Source organism: Littorina saxatilis, linkage group LG1 (genome assembly GCF_037325665.1).
Source record: "Littorina saxatilis isolate snail1 linkage group LG1, US_GU_Lsax_2.0, whole genome shotgun sequence".
Taxonomy (NCBI): Eukaryota; Metazoa; Mollusca; class Gastropoda; order Littorinimorpha; family Littorinidae; genus Littorina; species Littorina saxatilis.
In genome coordinates this window covers 95,515,587-95,539,695 of record NC_090245.1, presented here as the reverse complement: position 1 = coordinate 95,539,695, position 24,109 = coordinate 95,515,587, and the positions used below count along the sequence as shown (strand labels likewise).

General features: G+C 47.1%; 1 protein-coding gene and 1 long non-coding RNA gene across 2 annotated transcripts in view; one reads left to right on the top strand and one right to left on the bottom strand.

Moving 5' to 3' along the window:
• LOC138946507 (uncharacterized) overlaps positions 1-24,109 on the top strand; it is a 458,926-nt gene that overhangs the window by 90,155 nt on the left and 344,662 nt on the right. The gene's annotated exons all lie outside the window — the stretch shown is intronic.
• LOC138958672 (G-protein coupled receptor GRL101-like) lies at positions 302-3,659 on the bottom strand. Its single transcript, XM_070329902.1, has 2 exons — positions 2,862-3,659; positions 302-2,649 (listed from the first exon to the last, which is right to left on the bottom strand). The coding sequence occupies exons 1-2, from the start codon at positions 3,429-3,431 to the stop codon at positions 583-585; spliced, it is 2,637 nt and encodes an 878-aa protein (XP_070186003.1). The 5' UTR covers positions 3,432-3,659; the 3' UTR covers positions 302-582.

Sequence of the window (24,109 nt, the reverse complement as noted above, 5' to 3'; positions counted from 1 at the left end):
CAGCAGTCCTGAGTTTAATGATACTGATAGAATAGTTGTCTCCCTTGAGATAGAATAGAGAAACTGTTGTCATTTGTTTAGTGTCAATAAATGTTGTAAAGGTTAACGTTTTGGTTGTAAGTTTTTGTAGTTTAGTTTAATCTTAAAATACTTTCATCTCTTTCTGTTCATTCATTTTCACTCTTTGACTTTGTCTCAGATACACACTCAACAAGCATACATACACACTAATTCATATACACACTCAACAAGCATACATACACACTAATTCATATACACACAGATTGAGCAGACACGCACATAAATACTCAACACTTTTATTTTCAATAGTGGTGGTGTAGTCCAACCGCTATATGTGTTATGAGTGCAAACACGGTGTATCTTTTCATCTGGAGTTGAAACGTTTAATAGTATAACAAGAACATAACAGACATAGGTCTACAACTCTCCAACAAAAATGAACATGAAAATTGTGCCGCTTGAAACAAAGCAAAACCTACAAGGGGAAAGAGTAAACGACAAAATCACGAGGGATCACATACTGAGTGGCGATGAGAAAGACCACGTACAGGCAAGAAAGTCTCAGACGTTCCTGCTATCTTGCTCATTGAACACTGCTCGTTGTTTGATCTGCACTGTCAGCTGTTCCATCAATCGCTTCTCTCTCTCCATCTGCCTCTTCTCCAGCAGTCTGTTGACTGTATAGAGGAAGGGGTTGATGGCCGAGTTGAGGGGCAGCGCAAAGATGGCCAAGGCCACGTTGACCTCGCCAGAGATAGGCTGACCAGCGGATGACAGGATGCCCAGCAGACCGACGGGGAACCAGCAAAGAAAGTCAGACATGGCGATGGTGATGAGTCGTCTGGCCAGCCTCTGGTCCTTGCTAGATTGGTTGGTGACGTCGGCGTGCTTTAGACTGTTTTTCTGTACAGACTGGTAGATGAGGAGCTGGCCCACAGCGATCAGCATGAACAGCACGAAGTTGAAGACAATGAACAGGCTAAAGGAGTAGTTATGACCGAGGAACTCTTCCCTGGTGATGGGCAGCGGCACGCAGATTCCGTTGAGACTGTAGAAACCCCAGTGGGCGGTGGGAGGCAGCAGTGGGATGAGGGCCAGCACCACACCCACCACCCAGACCGTGCCTGAGGCCAGTGCCCCGGTCTTCTTGCTGAAGCGAACCCGGCTGAAGGGGAAGCGCAGCACGAGCAGCCTGTCCAGCGTGATCAGACAGACCACCAGGGCCGACACCTCGTTGGACGTCATGCACAGAAAGCCAGCTACCTTGCAAGCTGCGCTGCGCCTCCAGCTGACGTCATTCCACAGGTAGGAGCCCATGTAGTGACGGTCCGCCACGCCGATGATGGCCAGGTAGACGCCCATCAAGAAATCTGACGAACACAGGGTGATTGTAAAGACGTCGAAGCCATTCCTCACTCTGTTTAGAAACACGCGGGCCACGAAGACCGTGAGGTTGCCCAGCAAGGCCAGGGCGGCGAAGAGCGCTAGGAAGACGCGGTAGACGTGGGAACGCAGCAGGTTGTCACAGGACGACACCTCGTCACTCGGCGCCCTGCAGTCCGCCAGGTTGAAGCCGGGGGGGAGAGTGACGGGGCAGCACAGCTTGTAGTTATCCGCCATCACCTCACGAAGCTGACCCAGGCCTTGCAGCAAGTCTCTGGGAAAGTAGGTCAGGGGGCAGCCGCGCACGTCCAGCACGTGCAAGGAAGTGGGAGTCTCCAAGCGGTCAGTGGACAACGTGTCCACCTCACAGTCACTCAGGTTGAGGACCTCAATGTTGGGGAATGGGCTGAGGGCAGTCATGTGGAACACGGGGATCGTCACACGTGACAGGTCAAGACTGTGAAGGAGGGAGGATAGAACAGGGGCCACACGCTGCTTTCGGAAGATGGAGGTCAGGGGGTTACCAGCCAGGGACAGGTGTCGCAGGTTGGGCAGGTGGAAAAGGTGTTCATCGCTGACCTCAGTCAGGTGGTTGTCACCCAGGTGCAGAATGTGCAGGTTAGGCAGACTCAGGTGTGAGAGTTCCCTCAGTGCACAGCTGGCCAGGTTGAGGTAAACCAGCATGGTGTTGTTGCTGACATCAGCAGGACGAAGCCCGCTCCCATTGGCGTGCAGGTAACGCAGCTCTGCAAACTGGCCCGCCTGGAACGGGCCGCCACAGAAGAAGGCGTGGCCATAGCACGTGCAGCCGGGCGGACACACCGAGTCACACAGCAGTTCATCGTCGTGCTGCGGACAGTGAGACACTCCGTCACACATCTCGGCAGCAGTCAGACAGACGGCGGAGGCACGACAGCGATAGAAACCAGGGCACGTGTATCGGTCACAGTCAGCCTCGTCCTGGCGGCCCTGACAGTCGTACACCCCGTTACAGCGCGTGAAGACGGACAGGCAGTAACCGCTATCCGGACACTGGAAATGGGCGGGTGGACAGTCCAGTGGCTGGTCAGTGCTGTAGGTGGTGTTGATAGGGACCAGCCGGACTGTCCTGGGACCCTCCAGGTTGATGACCACGGGCCACGTGACCGCCTTTATGGGGAAAAAGCTGGCAGTGGTGCACAGGTCCTCGTCGCCACCGTGTAAACAGTCCTCCGCGTCATTGCAAACTGCCTGCCGTTTCACACACTGAAACAAATAAAGCTTTGTCACAAACCCCCAAAACGCCGTGCCTAATTCACACACTCATAGAAAAAGTTACGCTTTGCCACATACCCAAATGAAAATGCCCCCCCCCCCCCCCCCCCTCCCCGTCACCTGACGTGATTCATGCCAATTGTGGGTCACTCATGTCTGTTCGGATTTTACCTCAGAAAATAAATAGTTGACAAAATGTTTACCTGTCCATTGTGACATTGAAAGTTGACGGTTTGATCACATGGCAAGTGGTGGCAGAAGCTTTCATCGCTGTTGTCGATGCAGTCAGACCGGAAGTCACATACCAAGGTGAAGGGCACGCTCTGCCGGCCGTTGGCGCATGTGAACGACGGCGGATGTGGCATCACGACACCGGAACATGAAGTTGAACGTTGCTCTAAGCATGCGCTTTGCAGATCACATGACAGGAAACTGTGTGAGAGATGTCCTTGAGAACAAAGCACAAAGTTTGTGGAGTTTGTAAGTGAAGACTGATGCGATCCTAGAGGAACCACTTTCACTGTTTCTTCTCGGACTGATTGTGCCCTTGGATGAAGCTCACAGATGTAATCTGCATCGAAATGCTTGTTGCATATCAGAGGCGACAGCACAGGATTGTGTGGGTAGTCAATGCTGAGCTTGATGCACGACGGCCTGGAGTATTTGTACATGGCTAGGTCGGGAATGTAGTAGGCAATGCTACCGTCCGCGTGCTGCCATGTCTGCCGGTATCTGCAACACACAGCGTGGTTGGTATCTACACTAATCGCCATAAAAAACTAAACACATACATTTTGCTGTAGAACTTTGTGATGCGGTCAGTTATAGTAAAACCAAGTATATTGCCAGAAAGGTAATTTATTCCCCTACCGTTTGAAACAAAGAGTTTCATTTTTCATCAATTAGTGCTTAAGCAGTGTACCGGAGACCTAGGACACCCCCCAAAAGCAAATTCGCAAAAGCAAATTTGCAGACACTAAAATACATAAAAAATCAAAATAAGCAAGAGTGACCCTGGGTTTTTTTCTCAAATTAAAGAACAACTCATTTTCTACCCACACAAATTGATTTGGTTCAGCTATTGTGCCTAGCAGTGTTGCTTTGCCATTTTGAAGACGACTGGTGTCAGCCTCGTCAGAAGCCGTAAAAGGCTTGATTTCGCGTCATTTTGTGTGGGCTATGTGGGTAAAAAACCCGTAGTCTGTATTGCTTTTAGATTTGCCATGAATATTGTTAATACAATTGCAAAAGAGTGTGTAAAATATCATGGCGTTTTGGTGAGTTTTTTGGACATACAGTAGTCGCCGCTTGTAAAAAAAACACCTTGGGACCGAACAAAAGTGTTTTTAATATTAAAGCGGCGTTTTTAATAAACGGCTGCGTGCTGAATATGTGTTGAACTGTGTGGCCGAGTGGTAATTAAAGCACTTGCGCTCGGAAGCGAGAGGTTGCGAGTTCGACCCTGGGTCAGGGCGTTAGCAATTTTCTCCCCCCTTTCCTAACCTAGGTGGTGGGTTCAAGTGCTAGTCTTTCGGATGAGACGAAAAACCGAGGTCCCTTCGTGTACACTACATTGGGGTGTGCACGTTAAAGATCCCACGATTGACAAAAGGGTCTTTCCTGGCAAAATTGTATAGGCATAGATAAAAATGTCCACCAAAATACCCGTGTGACTTGGAATAATAGGCCGTGAAAAGTAGGATATGCGCCGAAATGGCTGCGATCTGCTGGCCGATGTGAATGCGTGATGTATTGTGTAAAAACATTCCATCTCACACGGCATAAATAAATCCCTGCGCCTTGAATATGTGCGCGATATAAATTGCATAAAATGAAAAATTAAAAAAATTAAAATTAAAATCCCTGCGCTTAGAACTGTACCCTCGGAATACGCGCGATATAAGCTTCATATTGATTGATTGATTGATTGAACATGTCCATCAGTAACGAAAGGTAAGAAGACCGACGCACGCATACAAGCTAAACTGATTACACCGTACAACCGTTTTGAAACTTTACCAAAAGCATTTTAATGACAAATAAAAACGATTCAGAATATGTTCATGTATCGCACATCACAGTTTGCCGAGGCATTGTTCTATGGTCATCTGATCCATGGGCTGTTTGCGAAAAAAGTCAGGGATCTCCCCTCCCATAGTGTCAGGGATCTCCCCTCCCATAGTGTCAGGGATCTCCCCTCCCATAGTGTCAGGGATCTCCCCTCCCATAGTGTCAGGGATCTCCCCTCCCATAGTGTCAGGGATCTCCCCTCCCATAGTGTCAGGGATCTCCCCTCCCATAGTGTCACGGATCTCCCCTCCCATAGTGTCAGGGATCTCCCCTCCCATAGTGTCAAACTTGGCAGCGTGTTCAAACCCCCTCCTCTCAAGTCCCATTGTGAGGACTTGCAGCGCTTGTCTCATCTGAGAATTGGTAGGGGTGGGGACTTCTTCTTCTTCATCGTCGTCCTCTTCCTCGTCGGGGCCATCGCCGTCGTCAGCAGCAGGACCCACAGCTTTGATGTCGGAGATGATCTCCTGGAGAGCAGCTTCACTCTGCTCCTCCTCACTCAGCTCCAGGGCGACAGGGCTGTCATCATCCATAGACACCCAGCTCTCAAACTCTTCATCTATCATCCCAGGGGGTGGGGGCACAGGAGTCACATCCACATCTGGTTGAATAAAACGGGGCAGGGTAAGTGTTTGGTCTTTTCGTAAAATAGACGACGATGACGATCACTGTTCACACAAACGCTGAAGTGTCTTGAGTTGTCATCTAACGGTTTACTGACAAGAATTCACGACCAGAAGGCGACTACTAACCCTCTGAGCAGAGAGAAAATGAACAAAAAGTGTTTTTATTAAACGGCCCCTGTATTTAATAACCGGCGGAGTTTTACATAGGTTATATAGTGGTAAATCCGGACCGGACCAGACTGTATTTAAAAAACGTCTGTTTTTATTTACCGCGTTTTTTTATAAGCGGCGACCACTGTTCTGGAAATTTTCAGAAACGTTTGATTAAACTGTAATAACTCTGTTCAGTATAGTTGCAAAATGTCAGCATTGTGCACACTTCAACACAAATGAATATTACAATTAGGGATCAATTTTGGTACACCCGATAAAAACCGTGCCAGTTCAGTCTGCTGCGCTGGACTTGGTTTTGATGTTGGAAGACCTGTTTTTCGTAAATTGTTGTTTCACGCTCACATTTCCATACCACCCGCGATGTTGCCTTTGTTCCAAAATTGATCCTCAATTGTAATATTTATTTGTGTTGAAGTGTGCAAATTGCTGAATTTTTGCAAGCATACTGTAAAAGGTTATTACAATTTAATCAAACTTTTCTAAAAAGTTCCAGTATGTCCAAAACACTCATCAAAACGCTCTGTGCCTCTGTTCACTCTCGGCTTCCTATCCGGGTCGGGTCGGGCTGGACACGGGTTAACACTATGCGCAGACTGTTTTTGATAGACATCTGTTGTTGTTTCCAAGACAATAAAGAGAATACACCGAGTATTGGTACCAATAAAACAACGCTGCATACACAGTAAATGTAGGAATGTCATTATTCAAAGAAGGATGATTCGCTTATGCACTGCTTGCAACCTTAGGTCTTTCGGCATATCTCATCAACACGAAACAAACACCAGTACATGCAAAACAAAATGTTAAAAAACAGCAAACATTGTCCCCGACCGAAAGTGTTAACAGTTTTGTAATCAGAATGTTATCGACATATACAATCTCCGGAAGGATTGAGAAGGTACATCTGCACATCACATTGTGAACACACCGCAAGAAGCAAACCACGTACACGGGCGGCAGACTGTCAGATGTCGTCCGAAGTCCAATAAAAACTTCCCGCAAGTGGCGATACATATATAATTCCAGAGAGTGCCAGTCCTCGGGTCCGTTCAAACTGACCAGCAGCCCGCCACGACGTCGGCAGTCCGCGTCGGCTTCGTTCCACGTCTTGCGAGCCACGTCGGGCTCCTGCAACGTCAAACACAACGGGGATAACAATAAGGTATCATACAGTCATGTCGGGCTCCTGCAACGTGAAACACAACGGGGATAGGAATAAGGTATCATACAGTCATGTCGGGCTCCTGCAACGTGAAACACAACGGGGATAGGAACAAGGTATCATACAGTCATGTCGGGCTTCTGCAACGTGAAACACAACGGGGATAGGAACAAGGTATCATACAGCCATGTCGGTCTCCTGCAACGTGAAACACAACCTGGATAGGAATAAGGTATCATACAGTCATGTCGGGCTTCTGCAACGTGAAACACAACGGGAATAGGAATAAGGTATCATACAGTCATGTCGGGCTCCTACAACGTACCTCTCGCACGTGAAACACAACGGGGATAAGAACAAGGTTACCCTGGTGTAAACTCGAGCTGCTTTCTCACGTGGAAAAGCGAGCTGTTAAACAGTACGGCGCTATTCAGTTGGGTTTTTTCTGCATGCGTTCATGTTTCCAAGCCCTGAGTCGTTCACTGTCAGCTTAGCATCTGTATCGTGCGCATGCATGTTCCGACACCGAGGAGCATCTTCACCTTTGACTCTGGCAATTAAATATCTCGCTGACCTTGGGGTCGAACCCACGCCGAAAGCGACAAACTGGTTTGAAAGCAGCGCCGCCCCAATCCCTATATAGTTGCGTCCCAGCATGGCATGTATGTAGAGGTTACATGCCGAGTCTCAGTGATTATCAAAAATAATGGTCGAAGTTAGCGGATCATGAAAAATGCGAGCTTTAGCGAGCTTTTTCATGACCGCGAACTGAGACCATTATTTTTGATAATCACTGAGACGAGGTGTGTAACCTCTTTATTCCTCCTTTCTTCAGTTATTCAAAGAAAAGAGGAGGTTTTTTGCGAAAGTTTGATCGAATCCTATTCACTCAACCAGTCAACCTGCGCAGGCGATCGATTAATGCGCGGTTGTATAGTTCCGTGCAAATCATTCCATTCTGTTAACACTTCTTGTCAGTTTTCCTATTTTGGACTAAAATCAAGTACATAGATATGCTGTTATTCTGCTGTGGCGGCAAAGGCAGATATTGTGTGTTATGTATATGTTTTGGTATCGGTTATGATAATGTTCTTTCGTCAAATGGGACCAGCAGACGAACTTTTGCACCCGTGTTCCAACGTTAAAAACTGTATGAAGTTAAGTTTCCTGGGGAAAATAGTGTATGAAACCGCTTTATGTTGTTTAAATTGATGAGATGTGTGCATTTGGTTGCGTGTGATCTGTTTATTAAATGAAATATTGTTGAAAACTGACCGTCGGATTGCAGTCTGTTGTCGAAGAAACTGAGTGAAAAGAAGGGGAACTACTCTTCTCGCTAGACAAAGTATGAGTTACTTGCCTTGGGAAATTGCTTGTGATGAACGTCTGATCTAGATTCAGAAAACAACCGAACTCATGGATTTTATATGGAGATTCATGTGTTCAGGCCTGTAGTTGTTAATTTAAATGCGGTATGTTTGTATTGTTTGCTCCAGAGATGTATACTTCGTACATTAGAGCGTTCGGAACTTTTCAGTCGCAAAAAGTAGTACCGAAACAGAACAGCTTCTCAACCCATTGCACTATCGAGGATTCAGGCTGTTGCTGGGTCGTTATTTGTTTGGTTGCTGGGTCATTATCGAAAAATAACTACCCCTACAAGTTTACAGAGGTAAAGAAGCAGAGGGGGGAATAATACCGTCAACAGTGCGAGAGAAAACTATATGTGTGTGTGCGTGTGTGTTGGTAACCACAGTCTGACATTCGTAGGTATGCGGGCATGACACATTTATACCTGTTGTGTCTTGCCTTCGCTTGTGACTGTCGCTGCTTGGTGTAGCCACATCACCGTCCATTCTTTACAAGCCGGCCTTGATGCTCAGAGCCGGCATGCGAGAGTCGAGGTTAGGGACTTAAGTCCGGGATAAACCGCATAAAGGGTATTAAGGGCATCCCATGTACTTTTTACATTTAGTCAAGTTTTGACTAAATGTTTTAACATAGAGGGGGAATGGAGACGAGGCTCGCGGTGTATGTGTGTGTGTGTGTGTGTGTGTGTGTGTGTGTGTGTGTGTGTGTGTGTGTGTGTGTGTGTGTGTACGTGTGTGTGTGTGTGTGTGTGTGTGTGTCTGTCTGTCTGTGTGTGTGTGTAGAGCGATTCAGACCAAACTACTGGACCGATCTTTATGAAATTTGACATGAGAGTTCCTGGGAATGATATCCCCGGATTTTTTTTCATTTTTTCAATAAATGTCTTTGATGACGTCATATCCGGCTTTTTGTAAAAAGTTGAGGCGGCACTGTCACACCTCATTTTTCAATCGAATTGATTGAAATTTTGGCCAAGCAATCTTCGAGGAAGGCCGGACTTCGGTATTGCATTTCAGCTTGGTGGTTTACAAATTAATTAATGACTTTAGTCATTAAAAATCTGAAAATTGTAAAAAAAACCATTAAACTATTCAAATTTACGTTCATCTTATTCTTCATCATTTTCTGATTCCAAAAACATATAAATATGTTATATTCGGATTAAAAACAAGCTCTGACAATTAAAAATATAAAAATTATGATCAAATCTAAATTTTCGAAATCAATTTAAAAACACTTTCATCTTATTCCTTGTCGATACCTGATTCCAAAAACATATATAGATATGATATGTTTGGATTAAAGACACGCACAGAAGTTAAAACGAAGAGAGGTACAGTAAAGCTTGCTATGAAGCACAGAGCAACCGCTACCGCGCCAAACAGGCTCGTCACTTTCACTGCCTTTTTCACTAGCGGCGGACTTCGTTCAGTTTCATTCTGTGAGTTCCACAGCTTGACTAAATGTAGTAATTTTGCCTTACGCGACTTGTTCTTCTTCTTCTTCAAATACTGAGGAAATTCCTGTACAAGGCAACTATCCTCATTTGGTTGGTGCGCCTAATTTCAGTACAGTTTCAAAGACGACGGAAGGTGCTCAGAAGTTAGCGAGACCAAATCGGCAAGAAGTTGATCATGTAACCAGTCAGTTTGGCGATTTTTAAACGAAACGTAGATGCGGCTTACAAACTCATCTAAGTTGAGCGCTGTTCGGCGTTTTCGTCCGATTTTCAAATAGCTTTCCTCGACACGCTCACTTGTTGTAAAATATAATAATATAACTTAATGCGAGATCCTTGCTCGCTCGATGAGTTATGCCTCCCATACAAAGACGCCTAGAAGTCTGCGAGCCACTTCAACTGCTAGCTTCAAAGCAGGCTAAGCATTTGTGCTGTTTTCATGGCGGCCATTTTCAACTCACTTTCCTTAGGGGGACAAATCGCTCGAAAATCAAGAATCGGCTGAACGTAGGTCACGTGAGCGGTCCTTTGGTAGGCTGTATCAAAGCGCAGGTCGATTGAAGTACTGTACTCCTTATAATTCTGTAGTATTTCTATAATTATTCACTCTTCGACCGGCGCTTTGATACAAGCTCTTGTGGACTTACGGATCGAATCAAGATGCAGCACTTGCGTCCCACAACGATCAGTCCGCGCCCACACTCGGGGCTGGAGTAGGGACAGTTGTCTTCGTCCCTGCCGTCTGCACAGTCGGAATCCAGGTTGCAGGGAAAGTGTTGCTGGGCCTCTGGCCAGTGGTCAGTACTGCAGTTCCATCGCCCGTCATGTGTCCGCTGGGGCTGCTGACCGTCACGGTGCAGGGAAAAGAGCAGCTGGAAACCTGCATGGTCAAGTGAAAAAAATGTCAACTGTCACAAGTGAATGAATAAATAAAAACTTTACTAAATGTAAACAGCTCAGCTGGAAACCTGCATGGTCAAGTGAAAAAAATGGCAACTGTCACAAGTGAAATAATAAATCAAAACTTCACTAAATGTAAAAAGCTCAGCTGGAAATCTGCATGGTCAAGTGAAAAAAATGGCAACTGTCACAAGTGAAATAATAAATCAAAACTTCACTAAATGTAAAACGCGCAGCTGGAAACCTGCATGGTCAAGGGCAGAAAAAAAGAGAAGCTGGAAACCGGAATTGTCAGGAGAAAACGATGGCAATTGTCACAAGTGAAATAATGGAAAAATAATATATCGAAACCTGCATAGACAATGAAAAGGATAACAGTTGTCACTTGTGAAATGATTCAAGTTGTCATCATTTTCACGAGTTTTCATTCACAGCCAGCTGGAAAATAAATCTCATGTTCCCCATGCAATAAATCCCCGGTTCCCATACTTGCAGGAAGCAGGTTATACCAGGATAATCAAAAGCAAACCCAATAGACGGGGATTCTTCGGCTCTTTTCATAGGCGTTTCCCCAGACCAAGACTGACAGACGACACTGCTTTGCAAAGTTCCAAAAACGAACTGGCAAACTGGCAAAAGTAACCAAAATACAAAACTATTTCATGAAAGGTAATAAATTCATCACAAACAAATGAAACCTAGCGATTTTTTATTTTTTATTTTTTATTCTCTTTTTGCTTGTCCCGACGCTTGTTCCTTCTCCCAGAATGCTCCCACGCCGCCCCGTCCCGGCACTCACTGCAACATCCACCCCTGAACTTCGTTCCACCGCCAGACTTTGTCGAATCAATGAGCCCCCAGTGTTGGTCAGACACCTGGGCACCCTCACTAACTTTACAGACACTCCAGGGAAGGATGTCAGGCCGCTGCAACAGGCTACCCTCGGAAGATGACACTGCACTGCTGCTGAGTCACTTCGACGGTGTTCAGTATTGGTCCTGTTCCTGGCAAGGGACACAGGCACCGCTACCTACTAAGCCCTCTACTTACGACACTGACTGTTAAGTCGCGGAGCCAGACTGAGTGAGCGTCTCCTCAGAGAGCAGACCGCCACTGCGTCCTTCCGTCGACCCCCCTGGAGCAGGCTGGCAGCAGAATATTCAGGGATGGCTGGAACAGGAACACCGGGACCAAGGTCACCATGAGAGCCCTGAGCTGGAAGGGTCACAAGAATCGAGACAAGTTTTCATTCGTGAAGTGAATGACACTCGGCTGTGTGATCCCAGCCTTCCCATTGGAACTTTAGCACTTCCACTCTGGGTAGGAGCCGACCGAAGCTCGAAAAACCCACGCTCCCCTTATGGGATTCGAACCACGATCTCCCGGCCCGCAGTCCGATGCGCTAACCACTGCGCCACGGGGGCCTAGCGATATGTTTTCTCTTCTTACAAAGTCAAGGAGTGCGTGTATCTGTGTTTCGATACACAGACGTTCGGAGAAACGCGAACGTCGAGGACTGGGTGGCCGAGTGGTAACGCACTTGCGCTCAGAAGCGAGAGGTTGCGAGTTCGACCCTGGGTCAGGGCGTTCGCAATTTTCTCCCCCCCCCCCTTTCCTAACCTAGGTGGTGGGTTCAAGTGCTAGTCTTTCGGATGAGACAAAAATCCGACGTCCCTTCGTGTACACTACATTGGGGTGTGCACGTTGAAGATCCCACGATTGACAAAAGGGTCTTTCCTGGCAAAATTGTATAGGAATAGATAAAAAAAAGTCCACCAAAATACCCGTGTGACTAGGAATAATAGGCCGTGAAAAGTAGGATATGCGCCGAAATGGCTGCGATCTGCTGGTCGATATGAATGCGTGATGTATTGTGTAAAAAAAATCCATCTCACACGTCATAAATAGATCCCTGCGCCTTGAGTCCGAGTCTGGAGATACGCGCGCGATATAAGACTTCATAATTATAATAATAATAAACAACCGATTGACGCCTGACACACAAATTTTGACCCGTGCGCAAGACGTTGTATCGATAAACGAAGCGCAAATAAGAAATAATAATAAAAGCAAAGAACATAGCAACAAGAAATGCAAACATCTAACAAAGCCGAGCAAGCAGAAATACAGGTCCAATGAAAAACAAAGAGACAATGAGTCGAAAACAAGATCCCGATTCTCTCCTTCGCTGCACGACGCAAATCTTCTGTGACATTTGACCCAACGTGCCTTGCTGCACGATGAAAATCTTCTGTGACCTTCGACACCCAACGTAGCTTCCACATTCGATTACTAAGCTTAATATTTACAACTGAAATACGAGGGGGTGGAATACTGAGAGGAACCTACAGAACTGTGCATCCTCAAACCTGACCGACTTATCTCAACATGTTATGAACTCAAAACACAGATACATTTGCTTTTACACGCCAGCTTTGATTGCAACAACGCGCTTGGGCCCCAAAACATGTATTATCGAACGCAACTCGTATTTCAAAGTATGGCTCCTTGTGTTGATTTTGCACTTATTTTCTCACTACCAAAAGGATGACAAAAACGATGTTTGGTGGTTTGGCCTTCGGCCTTGGTCAATAAATATGAAACAAAAGACGATAATTATGCTCCCCCTCGGACCGACAAAAAAGATGGTCTGACAACAACCCATCAAACATCGCATATTGTCCTTCATGTCGACTAGAAGAGGCGCTGGAAACCTGCATATTCAAGTAAAATGGATGTCAATTGTAACAAGAGAACAAACATGACGATTTGCAAAGTTGGAAGGAACAGAGTAGGTGGATGCGTGCGAAGACACGTGACGAGATGACAAGGGTCACAACTCAAACATCAGCAACCATCAGCAATGATTTAGGTTATCGCCCTTGAAGTGTCTGGAGTGTCAAGTCAAGTCACTGCTGATAACTCCCTCCGTGCATAATGGTTTAAATGTGATATGGGGTCTTTGTGTTGGTTTGTGTAGTTTGTTTTCAAGTTTTCAGTTGTGCATTCAAACTACTTCCAATGCATCAAAATCAAATGCAGCCTGGCTTTTTTTGTTTGCTTTTTTTCCGTCTTTACACCTGTTCTTTGTCCCGCTGTGCTCTCTCACCGCCCCGTCCCTGCACTCACTGCTCCATCCACATATGAATTTCGTTCCGCTGCCAGGCTTGTCGATTTTACAGACGCTCCAGGGAGGGATGTCGGGTCACTTCGACGGTGTTCAGTAGTGGGTCTGTCCCGAGCAAACGGACGCAGCCCACTACCTACTATGCCCCCTACTAACGACATTGACTGCTAAGTCGCGGAGTCAGACTGAGTGAGCGTCCCCTCCAGAGAGCAGACCGCCACCACGTTCCTCCGTCGACCCCCCCCCAGAACGTCACACGTTGAAGACTGACAGCAAAACTACGATTCAGGGAAGGATCGAACAGGAACACTCAGACCAAGGCTGGCTTAACTGATCTCTGCGAACAAGTATTCGACATTTCCACTTTAGTGCCCTTAGCGAATAATTTGGCCAACCAGCACCGATTTTAAGTGACCTGCTAATTGTTATTTCTGGCCACATTAAACACAATCAAGCCTGTCTATTATCCATTTGCTCGGTATGTCTGTGATCACTTGCTTACGGTTAATGCACTACCGATGAATACAATGACACAACAGCCTGGTGCTAATATACGTAGTGTATGGACGTGTCAAGCTCTGACACGCAGGTCAACAACAGCCTGGTGCTAATATACGTAGTGTATGGACGTGTCAAGCTCTCACACGCAGGTCAACAACAGCCTGGTGTTAATATACGTAGTGTATGGACGTGCCAAGCTCTCACACGCAGGTCAACAACAGCCTGGTGCTAATATACGTAGTGTATGGACGTGCCAAACTCTCACACGCAGGTCAACAACAGCCTGGTGTTAATATACGTGCCAAACTCTCACACGCAGGTCAACAACAGTCTGGTGCTAATATACGTAGTGTATGGACGTGCCAAACTCTCACACGCAGGTCAACACTAGCCTGGTCCTAATATACGTAGTGTATGGATGTATCAAGCTCTCACACGCAGGTCAACAACAGCCTGGTGCTAATATACGTAGTGTATGGACGTGTCAAGCTCTCACACGCAGGTCAACAACAGCCTGGTGCTAATATACGTAGTGTATGGATGTATCAAGCTCTCAAACGCAGGTCAACAACAGCCTGGTGCTAATACGTAGTGTATGGACGTGTCAAGCTCTCACACGCAGGTCAACAACAGCCTGGTGCTAATATACGTAGCGTATGGACGTGTCAAACTCTCTCACGCAGGTCGACAACAGCATGGTGCTAATATACGTAGCGTATGGACGTGTCAAACTCTCACACGCAGGTCAACAACAGCCTGGTGCTAATATACGTAGCGTATGGACGTGCCAAGCTCTCACACGCAGGTCAACAACAGCCTGGTGCTAATATACGTAGTGTATGGACGTGTCAAACTCTCACACGCAGGTCAACAAGAGCATGGTGCTAATATACGTGCCAAACTCTCACACGCAGGTCAACAACAGTCTGGTGCTAATATACGTAGTGTATGGACGTGCCAAACTCTCACACGCAGGTCAACACTAGCCTGGTGCTAATATACGTAGTGTATGGATGTATCAAGCTCTCACACGCAGGTCAACAACAGCCTGGTGCTAATATACGTAGTGTATGGACGTGTCAAGCTCTCACACGCAGGTCAACAACAGCCTGGTGCTAATATACGTAGTGTATGGATGTATCAAGCTCTCAAACGCAGGTCAACAACAGCCTGGTGCTAATACGTAGTGTATGGACGTGTCAAACTCTCACACGCAGGTCAACAACAGCCTGGTGCTAATATACGTAGTGTATGGACGTGTCAAACTCTCGCACGCAGGTCAACAAGAGCATGGTGCTAATATATACGTAGTGTATGGACGTGTCAAACTCTCGCACGCAGGTCAACAACAGCCTGGTGCTAATATACGTAGTGTATGGACGTGTCAAGCTCTCACACGCAGGTCAACAACAGCCTGGTGCTAATATACGTAGTGTATGGACGTGTCAAGCTCTCACACGCAGGTCAACAACAGCCTGGTGCTAATAATACGTAGGGTATGGACGTGTCAAGCTCTCACACGCAGGTCAACAACAGCCTGGTGCTAATAATACGTAGGGTATGGACGTGTCAAGCTCTCACACGCAGGTCAACAACAGCCTGGTGCTAATAATACGTAGTGTATGGACGTGTCAAGCTCTCACACGCAGGTCAACAACAGCCTGGTTGCTAATAATACGTAGTGTATGGACGTGTCAAGCTCTCACACGCAGGTCAACAACAGCCTGGTGCTAATAATACGTAGGGTATGGACGTGTCAAGCTCTCACACGCAGGTCAACAACAGCCTGGTGCTAATAATACGTAGGGTATGGACGTGTCAAGCTCTCACACGCAGGTCAACAACAGCCTGGTGCTAATAATACGTAGTGTATGGACGTGTCAAGCTCTCACACGCAGGTCAACAACAGCCTGGTGCTAATAATACGTAGTGTATGGACGTGTCAAGCTCTCACAGGCAGGTCAACAACAGCCTGGTGCTAATAATACGTAGGGTATGGACGTGTCAAGCTCCCACACGCAGGTCAACAACAGCCTGGTGCTAATAATACGTAGGGTATGGACGTGTCAAGCTCCCACACGCAGGTCAACAACAAAGGACGAAGATCGAGTATGGCTACATAAGATGGCGCGAAGAAAACAGACATACAAGTAAAGCTAACAACTTCAAAACCAAACAAACAAGAAGAAGAAGAAGAAGACGTCGACGACAGCAAAGAAGAATAAGGGAAAAAAAGTAAGACAGAAAGACAGAAAGACAGAAAGAAGAAGAAGAAGAAGAAGAAGAAGAAGAAGAAGAAGAAGAAGAAGAAGAAGAAGAAGAAGAAGAAGAAGAAGAAGAAGAAGAAGAAGAGGAGGAGGAGGAGGGGAACAGAAGAAGAAGCAGAGGAGGAAGAGGAGGAGGGGAACAGAAGAAGAAGCAGAGGAGGAGAAGGGGAACAGAAGAAGAAGCAGAGGAGGAGGGGAACAGTAGAAGAAGCAGAGGAGGAGGAGGATGGGAACAGAAGAAGAAGCAGAGGAGGAGGAGGAGGGGAACAGAAGAAGAAGCAGAGGCGGTGGAGGAGGGGAACAGAAGAAGAAGCAGAGGAGGAGGAGGAGGAGGGGAACAGAAGAAGAAGCAGAGGAGGAGGAGGAGGGGAACAGAAGAAGAAGCAGAGGAGGATGGGAACAGAAGAAGAAGCAGAGGAGGAGGAGTGGAACAGAAGAAGAAGCAGAGGAGGAGGAGGAGGAGGGGAACAGAAGAAGAAGCAGAGGAGGATGGGAACAGAAAAAGAAGCAGAGGAGGAGGATGGGAACAGTAGAAGAAGCAGAGGAGGAGGAGGAGGGGAACAGAAGAAGAAGCAGAGGAGGAGGAGGAGGAGGATGGGAACAGAAGAAGAAGCAGAGGAGGAGGAGGGGAACAGAAGAAGAAGCAGAGGAGGATGGGAACAGAAGAAGAAGCAGAGGAGGAGGTGGGGGACAGAAGATGAAGCAGAGGAGGAGGAGGAGGAGGGGAACAGAAGAAGAAGCAGAGGAGGATGGGAACAGAAGAGGAAGCAGAGGAGGTGGAGGAGGGGAACAGAAGAGGAAGCAGAGGAGGAGGAGGAGGAGGGGAAGAGAAAAAGAAGCAGAGGAGGAGGAGGGGAACAGAAGAAGAAGCAGAGGCGGTGGAGGAGGGGAACAGAAGAAGAAGCAGAGGAGGAGGGGAACAGAAAAAGAAGCAGAGGAGCAGGATGGGAACAGTAGAAGAAGCAGAGGAGGAGGAGGAGGGGAACAGAAGAAGAAGCAGAGGAGGAGGGGAACAGAAGAAGAAGCAGAGGAGGAGGAGGGGAACAGAAGAAGAAGCAGAGGAGGAGGAGGAGGAGGGGAACAGAAGAAGAAGCAGAGGAGGATGGGAACAGAAGAAGAAGCAGAGGAGGTGGAGGAGGGGAACAGAAGAGGAAGCAGAGGAGGAGGAGGAGGGGAACAGAAGAAGAAGCAGAGGAGGAGGAGTGGAACAGAAGCAGAGGCGGTGGAGGAAGGGAACAGAAGAAGAAGCAGAGGAGGAGGGGAACAGAAAAAGAAGCAGAGGAGCAGGATGGGAACAGTAGAAGAAGCAGAGGAGGAGGAGGAGGGGAACAGAAGAAGAAGCAGAGGAGGAGGGGAACAGAAGAAGAAGCAGAGGAGGAGGAGGGGAACAGAAGAAGAAGCAGAGGAGGAGGAAGGGAACAGAAGAAGAAGCAGAATAGGAGGAGGGGGGAACAGAAGAATAAGCAGAAGAGGAGGAAGTGGGGAACAGAAGAAGAAGCAGAAGAGGAGGAGGAGGGAAATATGATAATAAGCAGAAGAGGAGGAGGATGAGGGGGGGACAGAAGAATAAGCAGAAGAGAAGGAGAAGTGGAACAGAAGAAGAAGCAGAGGAGGAGGAAGGGGACATAATAATAAGCAGATGATGAGGAGGAGGGGAACAGAAGAAGAAGCAGAAGAGGAGGAGGAGGGGAACAGAAGAAGAAGCAGAGGAGGAGGAGGAGGAGGGGAACAGAAGAAGAAGCAGAGGAGGAGGAGGAGGAGGGGAACAGAAGAATAAGCAGAGGAGGAGGAGGAGGAGGGGAACAGAAGAAGAAGCATAAGAGGAGGAGGAGGAGGAGGGGAACAGAAGAAGAAGCAGAAGAGGAGGAGGAGGATGGGAACAGAAGAATAAGCAGAGGAGGAGGAAGGGAACAGAAGAAGAAGCAGAGGCGGTGGAGGAGGGGAACAGAAGAAGAAGCAGAGGAGGAGGGGAACAGAAAAAGAAGCAGAGGAGCAGGATGGGAACAGTAGAAGAAGCAGAGGAGGAGGAGGAGGGGAACAGAAGAAGAAGCAGAGGAGGAGGGGAACAGAAGAAGAAGCAGAGGAGGAGGAGGGGAACAAAAGAAGAAGCAGAGGAGGAGGAGGGGAACAGAAGAAGAAGCAGAATAGGAGGAGGGGGAACAGAAGAAGAAGCAGAGGAGGAGGAGGGGAACAGAAGAAGAAGCAGAAGAGGAGGAGGAGGGAAATATGATAATAAGCAGAAGAGGAGGAGGATGAGGGGGGACAGAAGAATAAGCAGAAGAGAAGGAGGAGTGGAACAGAAGAAGAAGCAGAAGAGGAGGGGAACAGAAGAATAAGCAGAAGAGGAGAAAGTGGGGAACAGAAGAAGAAGCAGAAGAGGAGGAGAGGGGGGCAGAAGAAGAAGCATAAGAGGAGGAGGAGGAGGGGAACAGAAGAAGAAGCAGAAGAGGAGGAGGAGGAGGGGAACAGAAGAATAAACAGAATAGGAGGAGGAGGGGAACAGAATAATAAGCAGAAGAGGAGGAGGAGGAGGGGAACAGAATAATAGGCAGAAGAGGAGGAGGATGAGGGGAACAGAAGAATAAGCAGAAGAGGAGGATGAGGGGAACAGAAGAATAAGCAGAAGAGGAGGAGGAGGGGAACAGAAGAATAAGCAGAGGAGGAGGAGGTGGGGGACAGAAGAAGAAGCAGAGGAGGAGGAGGTGGGGAACAGAAGAAGAAGCAGAGGAGGTTGAGGGGGGAACAGAAGAAGAAGCAGAGGAGGAGGATGGGAACAGTAGAAGAAGCAGAGGAGGAGGAGGAGGGGAACAGAAGAAGAAGCAGAGGAGGAGGAGGAGGAGGGGAACAGAAGAAGAAGCAGAATAGGAGGAGGAGGGGAACAGAAGAAGCAGAGGGGGATGGGAACAGAAGAAGAAGCAGAGGAGGAGGGGAACAGAAGAAGAAGCAGAGGATGAGGATGAGGGGAACAGAAGAATAAGCAGAAGAAGAGGAGAAGGGGAACAGAAGAAGAAGCAGAGGAGGAGGAGGGGGAACAGAAGAAGAAGCAGAGGAGGAGGAGGAGGGGAACAGAAGAAGAAGCAGAGGAGGAGGAGGAGGGGAACAGAAGAATAAGCAGAGGAGGAGGAGGGGAACAGAAGAAGAAGTACACAGAGAAAGCAACAACAAACCATATACGAGGAAATCGCCAAACAGTGAACCGTCTACTTTGCCGAAGAGCACGTGCAGGGCATGAGTTCTCCACAGGGCAGGCTGGACAAACCCGGTGTCACACACGTCGATAGGATCCCCAGTCCTTTCCCCCACGTATACGTGAATGACCAAATGCCAGCGACACATTAGGTGGGCAAAGCTGACCATGATCCAGGTGGCTGGTGGAACATCCACCTGTGCCCACTTGTCCATCTTGTTGAAGTGTTTCTGGATGTAGGGATGGAAGTTGGCCGTCTGAATGTACCCTGTGCACAATTCGATCAAAACACTGGCTTTTAGGATGCTTCAAATGTCAACAATCACTTGATATGATAAACCAGTCCGAGGTGGCACGCTATAATTAGGACACTGGCTATTAGGAAGCTTCAAGTGTCAACAATGAGTTGATATGATAAAATAGTCAGAGGTGGCACGCTACAATCAGAACACTGGCTTTTAGGATACTTCAAGTGTCAACAATCAGTTGATATGATAAACCAGTCAGAGGTGGCACGCTGAGACACACACTGGCAAGGGGGCAGATAGTGGCACCTGCATTTTAAGACAGGTACATACAGTTGAACAGTCAGAGGTTGCTGTTATCATCATTAGAAGGCAGCTTTACAGGTACATACAGTTGACTAGTCAGAGGTTGCTGTTATCATCAATAGAAGGCAGCTTTACAAATACATAACAGTTGAACAGTCAGAGGTTGCTGTTATCATTTGAAGGCAGCTTTACAAATACATAACAGTTGAATAGTCAGAGGTTGCTGTTATCATCAATAGAAGGCAGCTTTACAGGTACATAACATTTGAATAGTCAGAGGTTGCTGTTATCATCAGTAGAAGGCAGCTTTACAAATACATAACAGTTGAACAGTCAGAGGTTGCTGTTATCATCATTAGAAGGCAGCTTTACAGGTACATAACAGTTGAACAGTCAGAGGTTGCTGTTATCATCATTAGAAGGCAGCTTTACAGGTACGTATTACCAATTCAGTGCCCCATATGGCTTTTTGACCAATCAGGACGGATTCTAGGTAACCCTCTAAATGTTATAACGTTCAGGCAGGGACCTTTTTTCTTTATCAAGCTAAAAATTAACAAGACAAAGTAAAAATTTAAATCAACAATATCAACGTGATTTATTCTAAAGAATGACACTTCAAATGCTGTCAGATAATACTCTCTTTAACTAAAGAAAATGCCGAAAACGAGTGTTGTCGGTGGGTGCTTTACAGAACAGCAAGGCACCGCCCATCATCTGAGTGTGCAGTGCAATGACCTGTGAATATTCATGATCACGTCAGGTGTGTTACTCTGATTGGCTGACCCAGGTCACGATAATGCTTTGACTGACAGGCATAATCAGGTAGGAGCGCTCAAGTTTCCATTGCGGCTGTTCTGTCTAATTCGCAGGGTCGCTTCGAAATTTCTGTTGGTCGAATTACGGTAATAAAACCGTTATTTTTAATATGCTGACTGTTAGCAAATAATAACAGACATGTCTCACAAACGATATCAGCATTCGCCTAAAAGGCTCATGCTTGATATATTTTTTCTCGACGTGTCTGTTATCATTTGCTAACAGTCAGCATATTAGAAATAACTCATGATAACAGTTGGACAATCAGAGGTTGCTGTTATCATCATTAGAAGGCAGCTTTGCAAATACATGCCTTGAAAAGACAAAGCTGATACTTTCTAGCACTTGAAAGGGGTATTTAGGTCACTCCTAAACAAAAGGTATATTTGCCGTGTAAGGGGGGGGGGGGGGGTGGGGGAGGGGTCTTTCAGAACCCAAGATCCTCCCCCACCCCCTCCCCTAGAACCAGGCCTGAAAGACACTACGTAGTTACAACTAAATAACATATAATACTAATAATAATTACGGCTTATATAGCGCGAACTACAGTACACTATGCTCTCAGCGCTTTACATATATCGACCATGAGTAAAACCATACTGTTTAAACACCAAATACATATACATTCTAACAAAATAACGTAGCAATAAACTTATGAGTCTTTGAACCTGAGGTGGGCGTTGTGAAGACGGTCTCCAGGCCCGGTACCCGCGACACATCCACCCAGGTGAAGGTGACCACGATGGGGGGAACTTCATTCACGCCATTGTCCTTTTCCACGTGGAACCACACCTTCTGGCCCGGGTTGGTGAAAGCTCGCCTGTCCCACATGTGATCCTGCGTGGACGTTGACACGACGTCCATTCTGCGGTATGGCTTCAGGTGGCCATCTGCAGCCGTCTCTGACACAGAGAACACTCTGATGGCAGCGTCTTGTCGCGAAGTCTCGCTGAACTGCAGCATGAGCACCTTGCCGGGTGGAGACAGCATGGTCATGTGACACTCCAGGCTGGCGTTCAGCTCATCACTCAGCCGCTGTTGGTCAACGTCAAACACCAGCTGACCGTCCAGGGCAGGCAGAGCGACGATGATGTCGGTTAGGAGACACTTGACCACAAACTCCGTGTCCACTTGCAGCCGGGACCCGTTCGCCGCTGAGGTCACAACTGGCGATAGGAGGACAGTCGTAGTTGTTCCGGGATTGCTTTCTGTGTGTCTGAGGCTCGGTCCATAAGGAGACGGCAAGGCCGAGGGTGTGTTTCTGCCGTTGTGCTTGGAAGATTCATCAGACGTACCAGCAGAGACAGTGCTTACGTGCGTTCTTATTTCGTGTGTGAGGTGATGGCTGGACATCCCCGTGTTAGTGTTGACACCCCTCATGCTCCACGTTCCGTCATGGAAGGAGAATCGTGAAGTAGGCCCACTTCCACTTTGTGCCACAACCGACGTGTCGGGAAGGACAGCAGTGGACAGAGAGAGCCATCCCCTCACATTCCTCTGAAGGCCACGTGTGCTGTTTGCTGGTGTGCCGGAAGTCATTTGTGTCAGGTTAGTGATTGCAAGAGACCTAAGGGGGGACTTGCTTGTCAAAGACACTTTCTGAGGTGACTGGTCAGCGCCTTGATAGCTACTGGTAACTATTTCGCCGTTCCTTGACGCCGTATGCGGTGAAACGTGGCTAGCCGTTTGTAGCGTCAATTCGAGAGGCTGCTTTCTCTCGATCATGACGTGGTCATCTCGCTGAAATATGGTGTGTGCGTTGACATCAGTGGCCATCACAACAGCAACAGAGAATACAATTAGTGCAAACACAGGAGCTTTTATGATTGTCATGACTAAATGCCGCAAGGAATGCGACCGGTCTTTCAGGTGCTACTTTCTAAGTGTCACAAATACTGACGTTCAGGTGAATGATATAGCAGCAATGATGTCAGTGAAGATATGAGGCATCTATTTAACCTTTGCCGGATGCCGCTTTTGACTACACACTCCCGACGATGCGGGTTTGTCTGAACCCATACATTTGAAAGAGGGTTTTTACCGTTTATTCCTCTAACGACGATGCGGGTTTGTCTGAACCCATACATTTGAAAGAGGGTTTTTATCGTTTATTTCTCTAACGACGGGGTGGGTTCAGGGAAACCCACAGCGCTACTTCAGTGGTTGCATCGAGTTTCTCCCTTCACCGACCTCTTGCAGGGGAGGGAGAGGGGGAGGGAGAGGGGGAGGGAGAGGGGGAGGGAGAGGGGGAGGGAGAGACTGAGAGAGACTAAGAGACTAAGAAAGAGAGAGAGAGAGAGAGAGAGACTAAGAAAGAGAGAGAGAGAGACTAAGAAAGAGAGAGAGAGAGAGACTAAGAAAGAGAGAGAGAGACTAAGAAAGAGAGAGAGAGAGACTAAGAAAGAGAGAGAGAGAGTCTAAGAAAGAGAGTGAGAGACTAAGAAAGAGAGCGAGAGACTAAGAAAGAGAGAGAGGGAGACTAAGAAAGAGAGAGAGAGAGACTAAGAAAGAGAGAGAGACTAAGAAAGAGAGAGAGAGAGACTAAGAAAGAGAGAGAGAGACTAAGAAAGAGAGAGAGAGACTAAGAAAGAGAGAGAGACTAAGAAAGAGAGAGAGAGACTAAGAAAGAGAGAGAGAGAGACTAAGAAAGAGAGAGAGAGAGACTAAGAGAGAGAGGGAGACTAAGAAAGAGAGAGAGACTAAGAAAGAGAGAGAGAGAGAGACAAAGAAATAGAGAGAGAGACTAAGAAAGAGAGAGAGAGACTAAGAAAGAGAGAGAGAGACTAAGAAAGAGAGAGACTAAGAAAGAGAGAGAGAGATACTAAAAAAGAGAGAGAGAGACTAAGAAAGAGAGAGAGAGAGACTACGAGAGAGAAAGAGAGACTAAGAAAGAGAGAGAGACTAAGAGAGAGAGAGAGAGACTAAGAAAGAGAGAGAGAGACTAAGAGAGAGAGAGACTAAGAAAGAGAGAGAGAGAGACTAAGAAAGAGAGAGAGAGAGACTAAAAAAGAGAGAGAGAGACTAAGAAAGAGATAGAGAGAGAGACTAAGGGAGAGAAAGAGAGACTAAGAAAGAGAGAGAGACTAAAAGAGAGAGAGAGACTAAGAAAGAGAGAGAGAGACTAAGAGAGAGAGAGAGACTAAGAAAGAGAGAGAGAGACTAAGAAAGAGAGAGAGAGACTAAGAAAGAGAGAGAGAGACTAAGAAAGAGAGAGAGAGAGACTAAGAAAGAGAGAGA